Source organism: Lactuca serriola, chromosome 7 (assembly GCF_051521515.1).
Source record: "Lactuca serriola cultivar US96UC23 chromosome 7, Lser_US96UC23_V15, whole genome shotgun sequence".
NCBI lineage: Eukaryota > Viridiplantae > Streptophyta > Magnoliopsida > Asterales > Asteraceae > Lactuca > Lactuca serriola.
In genome coordinates this window covers 159,273,501-159,298,095 of record NC_136414.1, presented here as the reverse complement: position 1 = coordinate 159,298,095, position 24,595 = coordinate 159,273,501, and the positions used below count along the sequence as shown (strand labels likewise).

Sequence of the window (24,595 nt, the reverse complement as noted above, 5' to 3'; positions counted from 1 at the left end):
CTTGTGAAACTCAAACTCGCATACTCTAGCTGAGTAGTCAGATTCACATCAAGTTTCACATTTGAATCAAAGAATGTTAAAATTTTCATATTCGTACAGAAATTGTGAATCTCAATCAGAATCAAGAATGATAATTCAAATTCGATTTGAATCTTATTTCAGTGATTGCTCTCAACAAGAAATAAAAGAAGCTATGATATCATCATCATCATATTACATAAAAGAGTGAAATCAAGAAAGAAAAAAAAATGAAATTCTTGATTAACAAACTTAACGTGGGGCGACAAATTGACTTTCCTCTAGAGGACAGGGGTCGAATTGTAACTATATCGTAATGGAAAGCTAGGACCTAGGGCGTAAAGGTTTAATCGCAGTCAATTGGAAACTCGAAAGAACCTTTAGGGTTTTAGGTTTTTCCTTCATGGATGAAACGGAGAACCTGTCGGAAGCCAAGAGAACCACCGTCGGGCCGCCGTCCGTGTTGGAATACCTGGACCCCAACTACTGGTTTGTCATTTACGAACTTGTTTCCATCAATCTCCTTGTTAAATTACAACTCGTATTCGTTTGAATCAGTAGAACAGTTACATTATCGAGTATAATCCCCTCGTTTTTCTTCGAATACGTATCCCTTTAATCGAATTCTGATTGCAAAACTAGAAACTGGATTTATTATATACTCTTCTGATGCTTTTAGTAATACTGGATTGATTATCATTAGGAATGAGAGGTTTACTTCTGAAGACCATTACGAATGGCTCAAAGATTACTCTCATTTTCGTCATCTCATTCAGCAGCATATCAAACCTTCTTCTTCTGTACGTTTCCCTCTCTTTATTAGTGAAAACAAGTCATACAATAATGATTGAACATGTGTATTCATATGCTTAACAAAAAATTTCAATTAAATTGTGTATAATCAATAATGCTACAGGTATTGGAACTGGGGTGTGGAAACTCACAACTATCTGACGAATTATACAAAGAAGGAATCACTAAGCTAACCTGCATCGATCTATCTTCAGTTGCAGTTGAGAAGAAGAAGAAACAGTTGTTGTCCAAAGGCTACAATGGTTTGTTTATTGTATTAATTTCAAGTTTGTATGAAAATGTATCCCCTTTTTTTTGCATGAATCCTTAATTTGATAGAATTATGAAAGTATATATAGTTTGGTTATAATAGCTTTCTGTTTGCAGATATCAAGGTCTTGGAAGGCGACATGTTGAACCTTTCATTTGATGATGAGGCATTTGATGTTGTTATAGAGAAAGGAACAATGGTAAAAAGCTAAAAAATTCACAAAAAAAACTAAATGCATAATTTCACTTGCTATAAAATCGGTAAAATTTTTATTTTCATCCATTACGTATTGACAAATCAATTTTATACAAAACTTGAAGGATGTTTTGTTCGTGGACAGTGGCGACCCATGGAACCCAAAGCCTGAAGTTGTAAAAAAAGCAATGGCAATGCTTAGAGGTGTTCACAGGGTTTTGAAACCGGATGGGATTTTTATTTCAATCGCTTTTGGTCAGGTACGAGCTATGCAGTTATCGCGGTCAAAATTTCAATAGCGGTCACATGCCGCTATTTGAGATCACGGTTATCGCGGTGGTATAGCGGTGATATAGCGGTTTTTTAATATTACGTATAATTTATAATTTTATATTATATTTATATAAAAGTTATATATATATATATATATATATATATATATATATATATATATATATATATATATATATATATATATTTGAGTATTAATACTATAAGTCTATTTAGAATTAATATCATAAACCTAAAAAATCATATAAAAACATAACATAATATTCTATTATGGTAATATGGAAACTAGGTAGTGTCAAAGTGTCAAATAGAGCTTAATTGTATTGTTCGTGTTCAATATCGTATTAGTAGGTCATGGTTGATATAAAGAGTTTAGTCCCAAGTCGTAGCCTCATAGGTGTGGTTTGATTTACAAAAAGCATTAATGGAGTCCAACCATAGCAGTTCAAGTTGTCGTGAGTACAAAAAGAGATGAGAAAGAGAGTTGTCGGTAGACGTAGTTGCTTTGAATGCTTTTAGTTATGTTAGTTGTTTGGGCATTTTAAAATGAAAGTGTAGTGAGATCATTAAAACTAGTTTTTCATTGACAAAGTAACCAAATGACCCAAAATGTGAACGAAAATGGAATAGCGCCCGTAGCGCCGCTATAGCGGTTATTGAAATAGCGGTAAATAGCGGTGAATAGCGCCGCTAATAGCGGTACCGCGAAATGAAAACGCTAAGTTGAAAATAGCGATTCCCGACCTCCGCAAAACGCTGTAGCGCCGCTATAGCACCGCTATAGCGCGCAATTGATAGCTTAGGGTACGAGATATTAATATCATCAGATATAACAATATGTTTCATGATTATAAGGCTTTTGAAAATTAACTGATGATTTTAATGTCTTGTAGCCACATTTTAGACGACCAATGTTTAATGCTCATGAATTTACGTGGTCAATTGAGTACACTACGTTTGGCGATGGGTTTCATTATTTCTTTTACATCTTGAGGAAGGTTAAGTTTCATACTTGTTCCATTTTAGTACCTCAACTTTCAATTTTTGTATTATTTATTTATTATTATTATTTTTTTGTTTTCAAGGGATGTAGATTGTTGGACGTGAATGAAGATGTGAAGAAGGTTGATGCACATTGTCTTAACCTTTATCAAGATGAATTGGAGGATGAAGATTACTTGTTTCGTACCAATATTGATGACGTGGATGACAGATGACAATATACTTTGAGTTTACCTGTTTTTTAGGTGTGGTTTGTAACGGGTGTTAATTAGGATGAAACAGGACCATAATCAGAAAAAGTATTTGTATATGGATAATTCATTGAATCTTTAATTAAAAAAAAGATAATTCTTTAAATAAATTGTAGATAAACATATTTCGTTTTGTTCAAAATACATGTGATATGATATTTTGATCATTTAGTATGAAATGGCGACAATAGAGCGCATAAGGTTTTTGGTGAGAGCAATTGAATTCGTATATTCTTGGATGAAGTCGTCGGTAGAATCAAAGTAACAGTCGGAGACGATTCAAGAAGAAAGGAAGATATTGTGAGACGAATGAAGAAGAAAGTTGTGGAGAAATTTACAAAGTGATGTGGATGGTTACAAACTGATGTCGATGTTTTTGTGGATTATGATATTAAGATGTAAACGTAGAAGGATGAAACAGTAATTCTGTCCAAATTGATGTGGTGAAAGTCTGAAACATTGGAAGCTTACTGTTTTAAGATGTGTTGGGTTTTAATATATGTATATAATAATATGAAATGTAGTTGATTCGACAAGTTTGATTTTGGGTTGTCTGTTGTTTTAAAAAAAAAACATAAAAAAACATCATATTTGAGAAGTGATATATCATGTATGTTTAGTGTTAGTGGATTTGACAGGAAAAATAAAAAGAATGTAAACGCTAGAAGGAGGGGTCGAACCTCCGACCTTGTGGTTAACAGCCACACGCTCTAACCAACTGAGCTATTCCAGCTTTGTGTCTAAGATATAATTTTATCATTATTTAAAGTATGAAACAGAAAAAATAATCACTAAAATTAAATTTTTTAGTTTGAGAAATTATGTGATTAACCTTTTTTAAAACTTATTATTTTTGTTATGATTTTTTAATTTAATTTTCTCTAACAAAAATATTTTGTCATAAATAGTTTATATATATATATATATATATATATATATATATATATATATATATATATATATATATATCCTCCTTAATAAATGAAGGTTTTTTTGCCACTTGTCAATCTCTTATGAGTTTTGACACTTGTCATTTTATGGTAATTTTGAAATAAATATTATCCACTTGTCAATTTTTGGTTTGTTTTAATTTTTAATTAAAGTCATATACTTATAAATGTAAAGTATTAAATATCATATATATATATATATATATATATATATATATATATATATATATATATATTAAATTGTAATAAATACGTTTCTTTCTTTCTTATTTTAAATTTGTACATTAAAAAATATTTCATTTTTATACTTTAAGTTTAATCATTTTTTAAATCAACCCGTATAATATACGGGTCTTACACCTAGTATATATATATATATATATATATATATATATATATATATATATATATATATATATATATAGAGAGAGAGAGAGAGAGAGAGTTAGGTTCAAATGTTTTCACTATCTATTGTGTGCCCGTATGATTGATTCTGGACCAATCATTTTAGTTATTTTAAGAAAGTAATTAATGCATATTAAATGCTGAAGATGTAATTAATGCCTATTATATCTTCAACATGTAATATGCATTAATTACTTTCTTAAAATAACTAAAATGATTGGTCCAGAATCAATCATACGGGCACACAATAAATAGTGAAAACAAAATAACCTAACCCTATATATATATATATATATATATATATATATATATATATATATATATATATACACACACACACACACATCTAATCTAATAAATGAAAATCTTTTTGCCACATGTCACACTCTTATTGATTTGGCCACATGTCATTTTGTGGTTATTTTTCAATTAAAGTTTTTCCACATGACATTTTGTGAATTTTTTTTCTTCATTTTATCAAATTTCACATAATATTTAAATATTATAATTATAATAAGTATAATAATAAATGCATACCAATTTCATTAATTTACTTTCTTTTTAATTTCAAAATTTGTAAATTAAAACCCTATTAGTTTCTTTGTTTATTTATCTAAATTATTTGTTTAAATTTTAAAAAGAAAAAAAAATATTAATTTTAATAATTCAATATTTTTAATTTTCTTATAAATTCAAACTTTTAAATGTTTAGAGTTTCATATTTAAATTTTCTATTAATTAAACCAATGTAATACATGAATTTTACACCTAATATATATATATATATATATATATATATATATATATATATGTGTGTGTGTGTATATATATCTAACATTTACCTATCTTAAATATTTTGTAAATATAATTTATCGTTTTTTAAAGATGCTTCGATTTTAAAACAACATTACTTTGATAATAAAGTGAAAATAATGAAATATTACAACACAAACATAAAAAAAAAATTAGAAACTTATAGTATATATTTTGTTTAAATTTGTAGTACATTTGATGACGATACCAAGTTGTTCATTTGTTTATATTTACATATCTCATCGCATAACATGTGTTTATCTTTCACTTTTATCTCATCACACACCATGTGTTTGTTAAACATTAAATAGAAACAATATATCATTGTATAGCCACAAAATACCACAAATAAACAAAACTAACAAAATAACTACATCCCTTTCAATAATACCTACCATTTATATTATGTTTTGAACGATCACTATTTTATCTAATAATCGAGAACCCTAAAATTTTAGTATAGTTTATAGAAAGGTCTCAAACTAAATTTTATCTATAACAAAGTGCAGAATACCGATTAAAACCTAGGAAAAATCCATGTTGGTCGGTTCGCAGATTTAACCGGTATCCTGTCTTTTTTCATTAATTTGGTCTAAATGTTGTAACTTTTAAGAAATTACCTAATTTTTAACCAATAACCAAATTATTAAGACTTTTCTAAAGATTATTCTTGAATTAGTGTATATAATTATTAACAAATCATTTATAAACCTTACACATCATTTTTATTATAAACAATGGAAATACAATTATTGCTAATTTCTAAGAATGAGACAAATGGACTAAGTACTCCCTTATTGCTTGTTGACCACTTCAAACTCTCTATGTTCCTTCTATGCGTCGTTATGGATATCATGGTAAGATGCACTATATGGGTGTTCCTTTGATGTTGATGTTCCTCTTATGTTTTTAACCTAACAATCACCCAACCTCTATAGCTTATTTGATAAAAGCCATCGAGAGTGAAAAAGGAAATTTGAATGATAGTTTAAATAGATAATCACTCTTCATTCATTTCCATTTAAATTGTCATTTAAGGTTCGCTTTTCATTCTCGATAGTTGTGTGTTAGCTGATGATTGTTACCATTTAAATTATAGAGGTTGGGTGGTAGTTAAGTTAAAGAACATAAGAGGAACACCACCATCAGATGAACACCCACAACGATGCATACGAGGAACGTAGATTTTGAAGTAGTCAACAAGCAATAAAGGAGAACTTACTCCACTTTCCATTCTTAGAAATTAGCAACAACTATATTTCCTTTGTTTATAATAAAAAAAGATGTGTTATGTGTTGGAAGTATGCCCAAAGTTACAACAATTTGGTAATATTACTATTAATGTGTAATGTATCGAATTTTCAACCAAAATTTTCTTTTTAAAGTATAAGTAAAACATCTAAAAACCATTTTCCATAAAAGTTAATAAACACCAAATTGTTTAACAAAGAGGTAGTTTCATCGTCGGGTTTGATGGGTGTTATATGATGCAGTGATAGTCGGAGCGACTGTATCGTGGAATCATTACAGAGAAACAAACTTCAAACAAATATGGTTACGATGATGCAAAAATGATGATCATAAATTACGGACGAATGTGGTGGAGGTGAAGTTATATGATAACAAGGATTGAATTTTCCCTTTTTATTTTGGGTTGCAGGTGCTCTTCCTGTGAATGTAAGAGAGAAAAAAAAGAGAAAGGGGTGGAGTGGAGTGGGGAAGAGGGAATAAGGGTGGGGTTGTTGGAGAGAGAGAGAGAGAGAGAGAGAGAGAGAGAGAGATGGGTGGGACCCCTTTAAATTTAATTTTTTTTCTTTTTTTTTCCAAAAAAAAATAGAAAACTTCATAAATGGTCCTTGGGTGTTGAAATGACGAAAATACCCCTCACTTAATGGTAGAAAGCTGACGGAGTTAGGCGGAAGGACCAAATGTTAAAAGTTTTGAAACCACAGGGACGAACCGTGAGGTTTTTTGAACTTAAGGATTAAACTTGATATTTTCGAAAACCACAGGGACCATTTTTGAAGTTTTGTCATATATATAAGAGAAGCCAGTCGAACCACTAGTACGCCTCATTCACGAAGCCATACTATAAAGGGAGATTAAGAAAGCAACCTATAAAATGAATGTCATTGGGTATCCATTCTTACCCATCGCTCTCTTGTATAATGGAGGACCGTTAGCTGAACAAGTTTGATAGGACATAATATCATTAAAAGTATAATTATATAAAGTAGCTAAACTATTTTCTAAAATGTCAATCTTAGTTACTTTAGAAAAAATGTGAATTTGATGCTAATCCATGAAATTGCACATTGCACTTTATATAAATCGTTAGTGGAGCGTGTGTGGTTAACCGACACACTAATATGGACTAATAAAGGGTGGAAATGGGTGACTCGTAAACTATCGTTGATTAATGGAGCGCATGTGGCTAATCGGCACATTGATTAGATGATAAATGACATCGAGAGTACCAAACTAATTTGCATGGTTATTCACATATTGTTTGTGATCCTCGGCATCCCAGTCACAAAGTGAGAGCATAATCAAGATTATACATGCCATTGAATAGTTTAATGAATCTCAAAAGATCTAGGAGTTTCATAAGATTGAAATTGGTAAATGCTTTACCACCTAAAATATATTCAAATTTGATTACGTCATCCATCTTTAAAGTTCGAATTAAAAATATGGATCCTAGCCTTAATTTAAAATTTTTGGGTTAATAATTAAGGATTAAAATCAACTAACTTGAATTCTCTTTTCTCCTATTATAAATATCAATTTCAGACAATAGTGGTCTTTTTCGTCCTTCTGGAAATGTTTTTCCTTCTCTATCTGAAAATGATCTTCCTTATGTTTATGAAGGTGAAAGAATGTTCCCTTCTTCAAGCAATGGTGGAACTGGAAATCATGCTTCTCCAACTCTTCCTCCGCCTCCTTTAGTGACTCTCCCCGAGTCATGTTTCCTTCAAGCTGAAAAATACGAAGTTACTCAAGCTCTGTTGGCATGCAAACATCAAGGTGGAAAGTCTATGTGTGCGCATGTTCTGAAAATGAAATTGTACATTAATAGATTAGGAATGTTGGGTGTCGTTTTCCCAAGGGAGCTAGCCAATGACTTGGTTCTACTTTTTATTCCTGAGTCATATAGTCAGTTCATTAAATACTACTATATGACTGACCACAACGTGTCCCTAATTGATCTAACACACATGTTGATTGCTGCTGAAGCAGAAATGCTTAAGAGAACAAGTCAAGCAAAAGTGTTTGAAGGATCTGCCTCCTAAATTTCCATGGACATTGACAATGGTAGTTCAGAAAAGGTTTCTCTTCCAAATGGAAAGGGATCGGCCAAGGTCAAACCGTTTGACCATATGGTAAAGAGAAAGGCTAGTTCTGAGATAGTTCCATGTGACAATCCTAAAAGGTCCATATGTTTTTACTTCCAATTGGAAAGGAATTGGTTGCGAAGCTGCCCAGACTACCTGAAAGATCTTAGAGATGGTAAAGTCAAGTCATATGACTCTACTTCAGGTACATCCATTATCTAACTCCATTATTTTATTAAGTTCCTATTCATAGATTCTTAATACATGATGTGATGATCACATTTTGATGTTTTGCAGGATCTAAGAGAAAGAAAGAAGCTTAAGAAGAGTGAGTTGCATCTTATCGTGAGAGATGGATTTCAGTTGCATGGTTCGATGATCAGATTTTAGAAGCTACTCTTAGGAGTGACGATAAATTAATAGATTGCTTAGGAAATATCTAGAAACATAGTTTCATATATTTGCTTTGTAAGGACAAAATTTTCCACATATTATCAATAAAAGTGAATTTTTGATTTATTTACTTTATATTTTCTTGAAATGACATTTATGAAAATTGGTGGTTATATTTCTATTATTAGCAGTGTTAATTTGATTCTTAGTTATATCATTTGTGGAAAGGTCATAATTGACCAAGTGAAAAGGAATTCTCATCACCCAAGTTCCAATTGGATAGAAACTTGGAGTCATAGAATTTGAGTAAGTGTGATGTATGAGAATCTTGATCGTTGGAAGAATATGATTAATTCGTTGATCACATGTTTATGTGAGTCAAGTGAAGGGCTAAAGGATCTAGTACACATTGATGTGGATTATTCATATCCGCCACAAAGGATGATAACTTTATTCGTCATAATTTACTAATGCTTTTGGTAAATATGGTTTTCTTTATAAGATTAAGCATAGTTCTAACACTTTGAAAAGTTCTCAAAGAGTAGTTGAACGAATAAGAAGAATCTGTTAGGCAGAAAGATAAAAGTTTCTCCAATCTGAAAGGAAAGGAGATTACTTTAGTATCATGTTTTATGATCATCTTAATGATTCTGAAATCACAATTGATCCTTGAAGAACGTCTTAGTGCAATTGTTTGACTAAAAAGAGGAATCAAATATTGTTGAAATGGTTCAATCGAGAGATGAGTCATACTTCGTTTCAAATCAAGTTTTAGAGTCACACCCAAGTGACTACAAATCGTATCTTGAAACTTATTCTAAGTAGGTTTGGAACACCTCATGAAATTTGGAATAATAATGTTTTCTTACTCTAGCACATTTGGATTTGGAAGTTGTGATGTTTTGGTTAAAACAAAGGATAAACGTAGACCAATTGTATGAAGTGTTTTCTTGTCGGGAATCCACACTAACTTTTGAATATTTGTTTTTGCTCGTCAAGGAATGCTCCTTGAGAGAGAAACTTATATGTCAAGAATTCAGTGGGAGTCTAATTGATCTTGAAGAGTTTCAGGAGTCAATCAAGAATAAACCTTTTAGTTATCACTAGCACACGACTTAAGGTTGATTACCTATTGCGTTAAGTTGACAAATTCTTATTTCTATGCACCTTCCAGTTGAGTTGGGAATGCTTATGAGTTCTATGGTTCTCATTTGACTGCAAAAAGCAAACCACGCTGGTCAGTGAAAGTACATTGATCAGTATGGGTGAACTGCTTAGCAACTTGGAAGCATTGGTAGGCTCGTGTGCTACCAGAAGGTAAGAAATTAAGAATGAGCAAAGTTCAGTCCATGAAAGGAAAACTAAATTTGATTTTGGTTTTGTCCTCAACCTTATCTTATGATTTTCAGTTGGAAATGATAAGATTCACATGAACGGGAACACATACACCATAAAATGTAGGTGGCAAAAGTTTTCGCTCTAATTCATGAAAATGATTATGAGGAAACACTTTCACTATCCGATTTTAAAGATTTGATAAATATCATTTTGGTTAGTGGTTGTGTTAATTGCGTTCTGAAATTCGCAACATGATTACGACATCCCTTTTCATAGTTCGAATTGTGAGAAATGGAAAGAATTAGTTTGAACATTCAGGGTTTTGGCTCGGGTGGGACACATAGCTTATCGTATTGATCTTCTAGCCGAGCTTAGTTAGATCCACAAAATATTCCATGTCTCCCAGCTGCATAAGTGCTTAGTGGATGATTCCGCAGTTGTGCCTTTGGAGGATATTCAGGTGGATAACCGCCTCAACTACATTGAGAGGCCAGCAACGATTCTGGATTGGAAGATGAAAACCTTGAGGAACAAGGCTGTACGGTTAGTGAAGGTGTAGTGGATGAACCGCAAGGGGTCAGAGTGGACTTGGGAGCCCGAGGAAGAGATGAGAGAACATTATCCAGAGTTATTTGAGACAAAAGACTTAGAGGATGAAGTCTGAGACAAGGGGGGGGGGGAATTGTAATGCCTGGTTCCTGGTATGCTTTTAAACTTATAATTTATTCATGTTTACAGAGCAACTCGACGAGTTGGAAGCCCCAAACTCGTTGAGTAGAGATTATTAGGACTGTGGGCTGAGAAACCTACTCGACGAGTAGGCTGGCAGATATGAAACCCTAATTTTCGGGGTTTGCACCCTATTTAAACGTCCTAAACCTTTCATGTTGGTCTCATTTCCAGCCTCCAAGTCCCAACCCTTAAATCTTGAAAACCCTAAAGCCATTTGAGTGTTTGTGACCTATTTTTGAATGTTTTGGTGTGTACTTGATGCTATTGGAAGAAGGAAGAGCTTAGAGACACATGAAGGAGCATATAGATCCAGAATCCTTGCCTCATCCACGTCATTTTTCTGGTATAAAGCTTGAACCTTGCCTTGTAGTTGATTAAATCTTCTTTTAGGGTCATTTTGCTTGTTCTTGGTCCAAATGACATGGTTCTTGGGATTTAGACATCCCAAATAGAGAATACTGCAGATCTAGGGTCTTGAAAGGTTTTCATGGCATAAAGGTGCCAAATTTATGGCCATGGAAGTCCCATGCAACCTTTAGACCATCATTTTGGCCTTTTGGAGCTTATTATGGCCATGCATGAAGAGAAATCTAGAACTTTACGTGATGCTTTAGTCCCCAGAGTTCAGATCTATGACCTCATGGTGTATGTCACACCCCAAAACCAAGAACGGCGGAAACGTTCAGGGGGTGGAGGACGTCATGTGAAGTATCATAACAGTGTAAAGTAGTAAACAAGCAACAACATCATCCATTGCATTAAAAGTAAAGTCTTAATACATGTGTGTTCTTTCATTATAATAAGACACCAAAATATGTAATCAAAATATAAGACGAGTCTTGTCTGTGCTCCGTCTTCTCAAAACTTGGTCATCGTACCTGTCTACTGGTGACCTGAGAATACAAGTTATTTTGAAAGAGTAAATCAGCATAAAGCTGGTGAATTCATAAGTATTTAAGTGTCATTACTCTGTTTTGGAAAGCTGTTATGAATGCCATGTAAAGTTTTGATTGAAACATTTGATATAAGTGTGAAAACCCTAGAAAATCCCATATTTCCTACTAGTATAAAAGTAGTCTTCTACCAAGACCCGAATGTTTTGAAAGTAGTCTTGTACCAAGACTTGAATGTTTTGAAAGTAGTCTTCTACCAAGAATTGAATGTTTTGCTGTAACAAAGATGGGTTTTCCCCTGTATGACTACTTTTAACCATATATAGTCTACCTCATCGTTTATGTGAACGTATCACAAAATAAAAGTAATAGGGAAAATATAGCCATATATAAGTATTATCCTTTTGTATTAGGATAAACACGACATCGCGACTGTCGAAAAGTATTAACCTTTAATCTCCGTAGATGTTCATTTTCCTCTGTAGCTAACAGCAAGTCGAAGGAATGGTTAGTCCGGTAAAGGTACCACCAGTATAAGTATTAACCGTAGGCATCCGTAGATGTTCATTCCCTCTGTTGCTAATAGGTGGGTGCCGGAATGGTTAGTCCCGTATAGTATCCTTGTGTACTAGGATAGACAGAACTAATCTACACGTATAGTATGTAATAGTAACTCATCATATAGTTTCTAGGTACAAGTATCCATGTAAGTGTATCCATGTAAGAGGATCCATGTAAGTGTATCTCTTCATATAACATTTAGTATAGATTCATGAATGAACTGACTCTGGTGTGATTCCTTGTAATAGGAATGATGTTTTGTATCCCCTAAACTATCCATATAATAGTTTACTAGAATGTATTTGTGGTCCAAGAAGGTTTATACACCCTTTCTACTCAAGAGTGTGGGAACTAAATGAAGAATGAAAGCTGTCATATCAATACATATATATTATGAACATAAGTGTATAGATATAGATTTGACCAAGGACATGAAAGAGGTTTTGTAAAACATTTAAGAGTTTTGAACAATAAATAACAATGACTTGATGTCATTTTATAAACATTTCAAAAGTAATTCATTTGATAACAAAACATTTTAAGACAGAAAACCATTTCATGTATCACATTTTGAAGCATGTGAAATCAGTTGGATGAAAAACACAGTTATGAATCACATATGATGGATTCTATCGCATGCTGTTTTCTACTTGTATTCCCCCCCATTAAAGCATTTAAAATCATTTAAAACATTGATTAAGGGGTATGAACTCACCTGTAGATGGTGGTTTGGATGAAATGAACGATGTAGGATTGCTAAGTGTCAAGTGAAGACTTGTACACACTCAAAGATCCTAGTTAACATATAATCACACATATATGTATCCAATTAGTCTTTAAACAACTAATTGACAATGTTAAGACATCCTAGAACATGCTAAACACCTTATATAAGTGTTATAAGTCCTAAGGATTTCATCTAAGTTGTTGTAGGACAAAGCTATTGGGTTTAGGGTTCCAAAGAACCCCTTTCTTAAGTTTACTCCCCAAGGACCATAACACAATGAGTTTATAGTCGTAAACCCTTGAGTTTACAGCCGTAATCTCCTAATATTTTGATCATTTGATGGTTTGAAGCCTTACATGTCCCTTAGAAGTATTTCTACTTGATGGTTTAGTCCTTGGAAGAGATTAGGGCACCCTTTACCTCCTTTGAGGAGTTCACGTCCCTAAGACCAATTCCCTTAGGGTTTGCGGCCGTAATCTCTCATGGACATGGTATTTTTGTGCTTTCAAGTCCTATACACATTAAGGTATGAGTCCAGGCTAGTTTCACAAGGAAAGGAAGGGACTAGGGCACACTTTTGGACCTTAAAGAAGGGTTTACGGTCCAAGGTGTTCTTGGGCCATAAACTCTTTGATCTTGTTGTTTCCTTGTGATTTCTTGATGTTTAGACATATAACAAGCCCTATTATACTCTAAGATAGAATCACTTATGATTTGGGATGAAAGGCTGAAGATCCTTGAGAGAGAATCGGGTTTTTCTCTAGTTGGAAATGGAACAAATGAATAAATATGGCTAAGGACCATATATATACCCCCTGGGGTTTTCGACCGTAAACTCCATGTTTGGGTCGTAAATTCCAATTTCTTGGAGTATGAAAGTTTATTGTTGCACAATAAACCCTAGGACACCCCCTCTCCTGGCATCTCCTAAAGTGTTAATCACAGAATACTCAAACTTATCCCAAATAGTCTGAAAATTAACAGTAACTATTCTAACTTCTATTGACTTGGTATGTTGTACAGAATGTAAATTTTGGGTTGTCACAGTGTATCTTGTAATTTTGGTGATGTTTGGATTAAGACTTTGGTCTTTTTGGATTAGGGTTTGAGCTTAATCCATTTAGGGAAGGTATTAATGGGTAAAGTTGGAAACCTTACCCTTCCAAAGGCATTTCCAGTCAAGATCTGAAGTATAGGGTCTAGATCTAAAGATTAATGACTTAATGAGTTAAAAAGGGGTTAACAAACTAAAGAACTCGTAAAGTTCATAAAGAAACTCGACGAGTTCATGGAAGAACTCGACGAGTTGGATCGAAAAATCACAATTCTGTGATTCATGGGAACTCGGCGAGTTGAAGGGAAAACTTGACGAGTTGAGTCAACTGGGAGCGTTGACTTTGACTTTGACCTAGAATTGACTTTGACCATAGTTGACCCTAAGGGATTATGGTTATGAAATGGTATCTAAGGGGTTGTTTTGATTCAGGGAGTGAGTAGAGCTGATTCTGGAGCAGAGACGTTTCAGCTTGCATCCGACATTTGAGGTGAGTTTTCCTCCTGTAGGAACTGGTCGAAGGCATCAATGTCGGCATGTATGGATGTTTATATGTTCTGGATTTCGATCCGATGTTAGGTGGTGCCCGAGGAATGATGATATGCTTTATGGACTACGGTTCGATGTTGGGCAATGCCCGAGGAATGTTTGTATGCTTGATGTCTTCGTGATTCTTGCATGTGTCTATATTTGTATGTTTTTCGGATTATAGTCGGATGTCGGGCGGTGCCCGAGGAATGTTTGTATGCTTTCCGGATTACGGTCCGATGTCGGGCGGGGTCCGAGGAATGTTTATATGTTTATGTTATGTTTATGTGTATTGTTGATATGCTTATATGCATGATGAGCTCAGCTCGATACCGGGTGGGGCCCGATGCCGGACATTGTCCAATGTCGGGCGGGGCCCAATGAAGGGGAGGGGCCCACGATACGTTTATATGTGATTTTGTGATTATATGTATGGTATGTAGTTGTTTGGGGAAGCTCACTAAGCTTCATGCTTACAATTTTCAGTTTTGGTTTCAGGTTCTTCTCGTAGCAAAGGGAAGAGCTCGGGATGACTGCATTGCACACACCATGATGTTTTTGTTGGGTTTTTGGTATAATACAACATCATATGGTGCACATACAACCCTAAATACATTAGATATATGTTTTCTCTATTATACATGCAAATATCAATTTTTCCAAGGTATTGTTCTAACTAGCATAAGATGAAGAGCATATAATATAAATTCTAGTAGAATTACATACCTCTTTGTTGTAGCTTGATTCCATGGAGCTTAAGAGCCTAGTGCCTCAAGTGTGACACCTCAAATGGTTCACACAACATCACCAACATCTTGGAATAACTTGAGAGAAAAGGTTCCTATGCTAAAATTGGCTAGCCCTCATGTGTACACACACTAGTGCTAATTTTTTGAGCCATGGGGTCCTTATATATGGTGGCTATTAGGGTTACACCATGTAACTCATGTCTTTCCATATTCTTCATGCTCCATAGGTTAAAACCTCCATGGAGTATCCATGGGTTACTCCATGGGTTTAGCCTAACATGAAGAACTATGGATCATAAGCCCACATATATAAGAATGAATGATTTACACAATCAATCCCCATATATTTAATTAGTCTCCTTTTGATCACATAATTAATTCCAAATTAATTCTTGATCAATACTAATTAAATAATATGATTTCATATTAATATATTAGAACTTATAATATATTAACAAATCATAATTATCCTTTTCTCACAAAATTCTATCCAAATTGTTCCGATGCCATGCAACCCAAATGGACCATGCCAATCGGGTCAAGTACATACCAATTATAGTTATGGACTTAGACACTAATCCAACAGTTTTAGCATAGGAATTTGGAGATACTATGACTTATGTTTTGATGAGATGATTTTGATAACTATGGTTTTATTTAATAATTAAAAATGAAATTTTTGGACTGTATTTTATGGGTGTTATAGTCGTGTCCTATATGCTTCGGATATAGGATCGTTTACATATGTTATAATATTCACATGTTCTGATTTTTCCAAATGCCTTGCATATTGAGAGGGAAAAAGGACTAGCACATGGTGTGACTAAAGTTGTTAAACAACTGTCAAGGACACTCTGAGGTTTACTGAAGATTAGTTGCTTGAGGACAGTTGGAAGTATAGTTTTGTATTTGGACGGACCATATTGATATAATTTTGAGTGGAGATGACTCTTGTTCATAATTGATAGTCATGTGGAATGTGGAAATGTTTCCATAATAGGATTTGATGATTAGAATCTACATGTGAGCTAGGAACTTTAATGCAAGGATGATGTTTAAGGAATGTATCTTGAATTTGAGACTTCATTACCATGAAATTGTTTTAAGTAACAAAGTTTCAATGGAACATTTTGTAATATCGTTGGATAAGTCTTTGTGACTTTGGATCCTCAACATTACTAAAGATCATTGCATGTAAGGTTTAAGTATGACACATTCTAGTAGTGACAAAAATTTGGAATTGTAAAATGAGCATCATTGGAATGATGTCCAATCGATCTATTCACAAAGAAAGGACCATGGAGAGACATATTATGCATGTTTATAACATGGCATGATTGATGTTTAATTCAAGTGTTTAGTTGATTAATCGAAACATTATACAATGAATAAAGTATAATTAATATGGCGATTAATAATAAGAGTTTTATTTATATTCAATAGTTTTGAGACCATAGTTAATTAGGTTATTATTGTGTTTCACTATGCATGTTTTACTTCCTGAATATTTGGACTATTCAAAACATACACATCCACTCATACTTTTGGAAGTAAGTGGTGAATTAAGACCGTCATGAATTAATTTGTGGATTGTCTAAGGGTTTAGACATAACAATAGTTTTGTTGCAATTTTCATGAGTACTTGGAAAATGGGGATTTTGAGTATTGGATAAACCCACGCTCAGAGAATTACTTCATGGATTTTATCACGAGTAATTTTGAGACGATAATATCTTATATTCTTGAAACGCAAATATATGAGTTGTTATTTACGAGTCAGGTGTGCATTGATAATACGTAAACGCATTAGTAACTTGATGTTATAAAACGTGTTGTTGTGTGTGATTTGATGAGTGAATAGTACAAGCATATAAGTCGAAGTTTATCCGTTCCTTTTTCCCTAACGGGAAAAGCGATATCCGTACGCTGCTCGATGATTTGATGTTGACATATGAAGTGCTTGGCCAAGCCTGGAATGAATTGATGCTTTCAGTTAGTATTCTGATTTCAGTCGTCATAAATCAGAAGTCAGGAAACAAATTTTGGACAGAGATTTTGATTATAATCCATGTCTCATGTCCATATGATATCTTGTAGAACGGAGGAATATTTGATCACTTATCTTAGGACACGTAACTGACTGGGTTAGAGTTCGACATCGACTTTTGGTAGCTACAATTTTCTAGTCAATTCGCTAGTTATACTGGCGGTTATAGTTATTAGACTTATTCAAGTGGGAGACTGTTGAATTAGGTGCTTAAGCCATTAACTATAATTGGTATGAACTTGAATTGATGGTAACACAGTCCTTTGGGGTTGCCCTCAAGCCTATCAATTGAATAGGATGACTTTTAGAGAGAGAAGATTGATTTATTAATTTATTATTTGGTTAATAAATTAATTAGAAATCAAAATATCTGATTTGTTAATAATATAATATTTAATTAATAAATAATCAGAAATTAGTTGGATTTATTTTGGGATTAATTTGATTAATTAAAAGTAGGAGGACCAAAGGTGACAATGTTTAATAATTGAGAATTGAGCAATTCTAGAACCTCCCATAAGGGGTGGACGAATTCTAGATGCTTTCTAGGGTTTCCTTGGGCTCTAAGGGTGCCTTGGATGCCTTAGGGAGGAAGCTAAGGGATTAGGGTTATCTTGGAGATACCTGCCTTATCGAACACCTTCCTAGACTCCTATATAAACCCATTAGGGTTTAGAATTTCGTGAATTACTCTTCCAAGAGGCATAGGGACGAAATTCTCCTCTCATCTCTCTTTCTCTCTCTCACTCTCTATAGTTTTTCCTTGGTTTCTAGGGTTTGGGTGTGAGCCATTAGAGGCGCGACACTTGTGGCGCTTGACTACCAAAGGTTTTCAAGCTTGGATTAATATTTTTATTCCTACATAACAATCAAAGGTATGTTTCATAACCCTAAGTGTGTATTTTTATTATGTACTAGAGATCTAGGGTTTATACTTAGTTGTTCAATTAGAGAAAACATAGATCTTATTTAGGGTTACATGCACACATATGATTTTTTGTTATTCTCAAAACACATCAAATAGTATGCATATAACCATCCACTCTGGACAAGCAATGTCACACATAATATAGTAAGAGCACTCACTTGATACAAAGAGCTAAATATCATCGAGTCCTCGAAGGAATCAGCTACACGAACCACCTAAATCATCATTAAGTGAAACTTAGTGACCAAACCTAATTAGAGGTCAATCCTTAGAACAAAAAGCTAATCCAACAAAGATTGAACAAAAGTCAAACTAGTCAAAAAGTTAATGGTCAATGGTTAAATTCAAAGTTAACGGTCAACGACCCTATGCATTGTATGCCATCTCCTGGACGTGCCGCATACACTAGCCGGAAAAATAGTCGTGATTTTATCATTCTACACATCGTGTGCAAGGAGGTTGCATACACCATGTATCACTTTTCATCTCAACCTTTTATTAAGTGCTTAATCCTTTAAGACAGAGGCTTATTCTTTCCAGAACCCTTCTAAATATGATCTTAATAGATAAAGTTTCCAACTTTATCAGCTAACAAGCCTTTATCATTCCAAACCTAGATCCAAAATGAGTTCAAAAAAGTAAAAACTTCTTCCATGGTATAAAGGGACACAAACAGACATTTATATTACCACCAAAGGTCCAAAAAACAAGACTAATCAACATTTAGCCAGAGTTTTCCAAACTTCAAAGAAACAAGACCAAAAGGGACCAAATAATGCTAAAAACTTAGATCTTGGAATATATAACGATAAAGCTTAGAACATGATCACTTAAAAAGGTCTAGAGAACGATGAGAAAGATGAAACTTCAACGGATCTGGCTTCCTTGCACTCAAAACTAATTTTTCTTCATCTTCAAAACCCATTCAAAAACACCAAAAGCTCAACAAAGGAGGAACGAGGCCACTCTAGGGTTTTTGGAAAGGATGAAGGCTGGTGAGATGTAAACCCTAGATGTTAAAGCCCTTAAATAGTGCTCAAGCCCCCAGACCTTGGATTTTGAGGTGTTTTCAGTGCCATGCGTAATGTATGTCATCTAGGCATGCGTCACGTCTAGCCGTCCACATGGTACCAAAGTTCCGTCTATAAAGACTTCATGTGTCGCGTAAAACTAAATTATATTTTCCTTAAAACTTAATAAAATGAAATTAAAGACATACCCAAGAATAAGCATTATAAATATCCCCTATTTATAAAGATGTACTCCCTAAAATTCACATTCGCAAATAACTCCATATAGTACTTGCGTATCTCCTGTTTGGGCTCCTAAGTCCACTCAGAATCCATTCATTGCTGCCATTGCACCTTCACTAACCTAATTACTTGTTGCGTAAGGTCTTCGTGTTCCTATCAAAAATTGGAACTAGCCAGTTAAAATAGTTCAAATGCTCATCCACCTAAATATCCTTTGATGGTACTATTTCCATGTCATCTTCTAAACACTTTTGTAACTGAGAAACATGGAAAGTGTTATGGATCTGATTGATCTCCTCTATCAACTCAAGATGATAAGTGACTCTCCAAAAACACACGAATAACCGATAGGGTCCAATATACCTTGGGCTTAACTTGCCCCTCTTTTGGAATCGATGACCCCTTTCCAAGGAGACACATTCAGAAGAACATAATACCTAACCTAGAACTCCAAATCATACTTCCCCCAGATATGTATAAATCTTCTACCGGCTTTGAGGAGTCAACAATCTCTCTCTGGCCCTCTTAATAAGCTTGGTAGTCTTGAGCATAATATCAATGTTCCCTAAAGCATGTTGACCCACCTATCCTCAATAAATCAAATTCCTATAATTTCTCCCATATAACATCTCAAAAGGAGGCAAACCAATACTTGAGTTATAACTATTGTTCTAGGAGAACTTGGCCAAAGGAAGTTATGAATTTGAAGCTCCACCAAAGTCTGAATTGTCCTCTCGTTATGGCCATCGATTTAAGGATGATACATCATGCTAAAATGTAAATAAGTGACCGAATCCCCATGAAATCATATGTTGGGTAATTAGCCTCATGAGGCTTCAATTGTCTTGAGGCATACATAATCACCTGACCTTGCTGCATCAACACTACAAATAAGCCCAAAATAGATGAATCATATTAAACAAACCATATCCTCAATCCCCTTTGGCAATATCAAAAATAGAGCCTCAGATAAAGATTTTCTCAAAGTCTCAAACATCAACTGCTGGTCATCGCCCTATCTGAAAGTAGCATTCTTCTTGGTCAACCGAGTCAAAGGTACTACACTATTAGAGAAATCTTGGATGAATCTTCGATAATACCTAACTAAACCATGAAAACTCTGAATCTCATAGGGAGTCTTTAGAACCCCTAACTACATCATCGCCTTGACCTTGGCCGGATCACCATAATACCATTAGTATTAACTAGATGTCTCAAGAACTAAACCTCTCTCAACCAAAATCATACTTACAGAACTTGAAATAAATCCTCTCCATCCTCAAAACTTTTAGCACCTCCCTAAAATGATCTTCATGCTACTACTTTGTAACATCCTGACTCCCAGGTATAATATTTAATTAATTTATATTCATGTTGTCAGAGCAACTCGATGAGTTGCAGGCCTCAACTCATCGAGTAGAGAGTTTAAATGGCCGTGTCAGTGTGATTTTTAGAGTCATACTCTACAAGTTGGAGGACCCCAACTCGACGAGTAGGAGCTGAGTATGAAAACCCTAATTTTCAGGGTTTGTACCCTATTTAAAGGACCTTAAGCTTTCATTTCCGCCTCCCTTATCACCTTGACACTGAGAGAAACCCTAATCGAGCAACATTCATCTGTGTGTGTGAGAGAGAGGGGCTAATATTGTATGTTCTAGTGCATTTTTGGAAGGTTGAGGAGCTAAAGCCTTGAAACAAGAAAACATCCCTTGGATCCAATGTTCTTTTAGTGCTAGCTGCTATTTGGAGGTAAAAAGATATCACCTTGATCATTGTTTGGTTAGATCACTTCAATAGGGAGTTTATGGTCATTTACATCTTTTCTTTGGGTCCTTAAGTTGTTTGAGCTTGCCACAGAGTTGAGACTTCAGATCTGGATAGTATGAAGTCCCTTGGGACTAAAGATTCGAGCTTTATCAAGTTATTGGACAACTTCCATGCGGTAAACCCTCTATAGAGCTTGTTTTGGCATTTTGAGCCCTAAATGCCATGCATGGATGTAAAGCTTGCATCTTTACGTGATACTTCAGACTTGGAAGGGTAGATCTAGAGTATGAGGCCTTAGTTTTGCTTAAAAACATCTAAATGAGAGAATGGACTAAAGGGACTCGACGAGTTGATGAGCAAACTCGGCGATTTGGTTAGGGTCTTCCCCAATAGCCGGGACGCGTTACGAACTCGGCGAGTTGATGAGACAACTCGGCGAGTTGAGTTGGATCTTCCCTGACTTTTCAGAGAAATGAAGGAACTCGACGAGTCACATAGATGCACTCGACGAGTTGGGTCAACATGGACTGTTGACTTTCGTTGCCTTTTAGGATTTGGTCAGGTTATGGATTATGGAGACCATGGAGGGGTAAAATGGTCTTTCACCCTTTCCGAGAGTTCGAAAAGGGGTTATTTTAACATCTTTAGAGTTGTTGTTATAAAGTGTTAATTAGAGATGATTATGGCATGTACGCGGAGATTAGACTGATCGTTGAGTACGAGATCTATTTGCTTACTTACAAGGCGAGTCTTCTCACTGTACTTACCTGAGTGGTAATACTATGTGACCGGAGGGTCTTATGTGCTTATACTGAGTAATGTGATATTATGCATTTTGTCTTTATAATTTATGTTATATATTATTCTGTGCCTTACTGAGTTAGGACCGGAGGGTCCAAACTGAGTTGTGAGACCGGAGGGTCTTCACTGAGATACATGACTGGAGGGTCCAACCCGAGCTGTGAGACCAGAGGGTCTTCAGTGAGACACATGACCAGAAGCTCCATACCGAGTCGTGAGACCGAAGGGTCCTCACCGAGACGCATGACCGGAGGGTCCATTCCGAGCTATAGCCATGTGAGGCTTATTATTTGTGTATGTGGTATTTTGGGGAACTCACTAACTTCATGCTTACAGTGTTGTGTGAAATGTGTTTCAGGTACCTCTCAGGATCACGGGAAGGCGCCGACTTGATTGTATACACCAGTTTGAGATTATGTTTTCCAGGATTCTGGGATATTATCAAACATTTTTTGGTATTGTGTTTTGAACAATTTGTACATTTGGGTTTTTGAGAAATATGATATTGGGTTTTATGTGGTTTTAAAAATGAAAATTTTATTTGAAAATTTAGAGTGTTACATACTTAGTCTTCAAGAATACCAAATATCATAAATAAACACAATAACCAACCGATCAAGAATGGGCCTAGAAACATGGTTAATTAGATCTATGAACATGATCGGTGCATTAGTGACCCCAAACGACATCATTATGAACTTATAATTGTCATATCCCCACCTTGAAGGTTGTCTTCGATATATCCTCTTCTCTCGCCATCATCTGATGATAAATCGAATGAACATCAATCTTGTAGAACCACGATTCTCCCTGTAATGGTCAAAATAGTTGTCGATCGTCAGCAATGGATAACGATTCTACATCGTAAGATTCCTATGAGACGTATACTTCTTCTTGATGAACAAAATTGATACTCCCCAAGGAGAACAGTTTGTCCGAATAAACTCCTTGTCCAACAACTCCTAAAGTTAAGTGGAAAACTCCTACATCTCTTAAGGTATGTCACCTCTTTGTACACGATACATCTATTGTCGAAAACCTATAAACTTATTCGTAGAACACAATGTGTTTTCACTGTTAAAAAAATCAATTTTTTTCAAAAAATTTATGAATTGAGTGTGTATTGGTCACTATTATGCATAGACTCAAAATATTGCGATTTAACAGTTAAATCAAAATTAATAAAGGTTTTTTTTCAATCAATTTAGAGGTTTACGAATATTGGTTATCTCTTCATTTCTTAGTTTAAATAGTTTAATCCCATTACTAAATTTTTGTATAATGTTGTTATGTAGCCTTCCGGATGCTTGTTAGCAAATCGGGTAGACCCTCGACTAATGAATAATCTGGATGACATGTTGAAAAGATAGACACACACTAGGTTAGAAAGCGATACCAAGCCATGGACCCTAGTATTGCTCTCTAATGCCTATGTTAGATGTCAGGTAGAAGTGTAGTAAATTTTTTACAGATGAGAGAATTCTGTCTTTACCAGTGTGTATCGAAGTTCGTATACATAGGTAGGATGGCCAATGTTCTTGCTTCTTTATCCAGGTGGTGCTTTTATCCATAAGATTTAAGGATTGTACCATTCAATATAATAGTATTTCCTTTTTCTGTGTTTCTTGGGATGCTGCATAAGGATTTGTAAGGGTGATTTTCTTTCCATTATATATTGCTTCTCGGTTTAGGTGGTCAGTTTGCTTCTGTTGATGAGTACCAGAGTGGTAAGTTATGGACTTATTAATATTGCCATATTTATACATTTATTTAGGCATTATTTTAATATATTTAAGCTATATTTTGGTAAAATGCAAAGATATTCGGTACTTATTAAATTGAATTTTGTTTTACAATAAAAAGGACACTCTTGAAGAAAAATGACTGAAATCGACAAAAGCTGGATACTTGGAGCACTGGAGTTGAAACTAGGAGATTAAGGAAGAGGAAATCGAGTTCAACACATTTCATACGATGTGGACTTATGAAGCTCACAACTTGTCATTCAGAAGGTTCCCGATTTCGTACATGAAGATGAAGCTCATGACATGACGTAATGTCTTTCACGTCGTGACAACGTGTCCTAGATGATTCCTATTCGGGGAAGTATGGTTTCCTTGGTGCATATGGATATACACTAAGTTCATGTTGCGACACTCTTATGGTCACGACGTGAAGGCCGATTTTATGGAAACTTTAAATATCGATCATTATATCGACTTGGAGGAGAATTAGGAAATAAAAGAAGAATTACGGACAAAAAAACATGCGAAAATTAACCTTCTAAGACCTCTTGGAAGGAAGGAGATGACTGGAGATCAAGAGATTAAAATATTGGAGCAATGAATTCACATCAATCATTTGATTTGCATAGATCTAATCATGGATAACTTAGTTTTTCTTGTGATTATGTGTTTCTTTTCTGCAATTGTAATGCCCGTAGATCAGGGCTAGTCAATTTAGAGACGATAAGTGTCAAAAATGACTTTTTGATAGAATAT

At 34.5% G+C, this 24,595-nt stretch overlaps 1 protein-coding gene and 1 non-coding gene across 3 annotated transcripts; one reads left to right on the top strand and one right to left on the bottom strand.

Moving 5' to 3' along the window:
- The first annotated feature begins 350 nt into the window (after window positions 1-350).
- LOC145063189 (S-adenosyl-L-methionine-dependent methyltransferases superfamily protein) lies at window positions 351-2,930 on the top strand. Of its 2 annotated transcripts, none has more exons than XM_079010774.1 (7): window positions 351-507; window positions 722-818; window positions 935-1,073; window positions 1,198-1,280; window positions 1,402-1,536; window positions 2,461-2,565; window positions 2,653-2,930. In XM_079010774.1, exons 1-7 carry the CDS (start codon window positions 422-424, stop codon window positions 2,782-2,784), a joined length of 777 nt encoding a protein of 258 aa, XP_078866900.1. In that variant the 5' UTR covers window positions 351-421; the 3' UTR covers window positions 2,785-2,930. The 2 variants fall into 2 exon arrangements, with proteins under 2 accessions (XP_078866900.1, XP_078866901.1); XM_079010775.1 differs by having other exon boundaries at window positions 2,661-2,820.
- A 549-nt stretch (window positions 2,931-3,479) lies between these two features.
- On the bottom strand, window positions 3,480-3,553 carry TRNAN-GUU (transfer RNA asparagine (anticodon GUU)). The gene has a single exon. It is a non-coding gene; the product is annotated as a tRNA-Asn (tRNA).
- Between the last annotated feature and the right edge of the window lie 21,042 nt (window positions 3,554-24,595).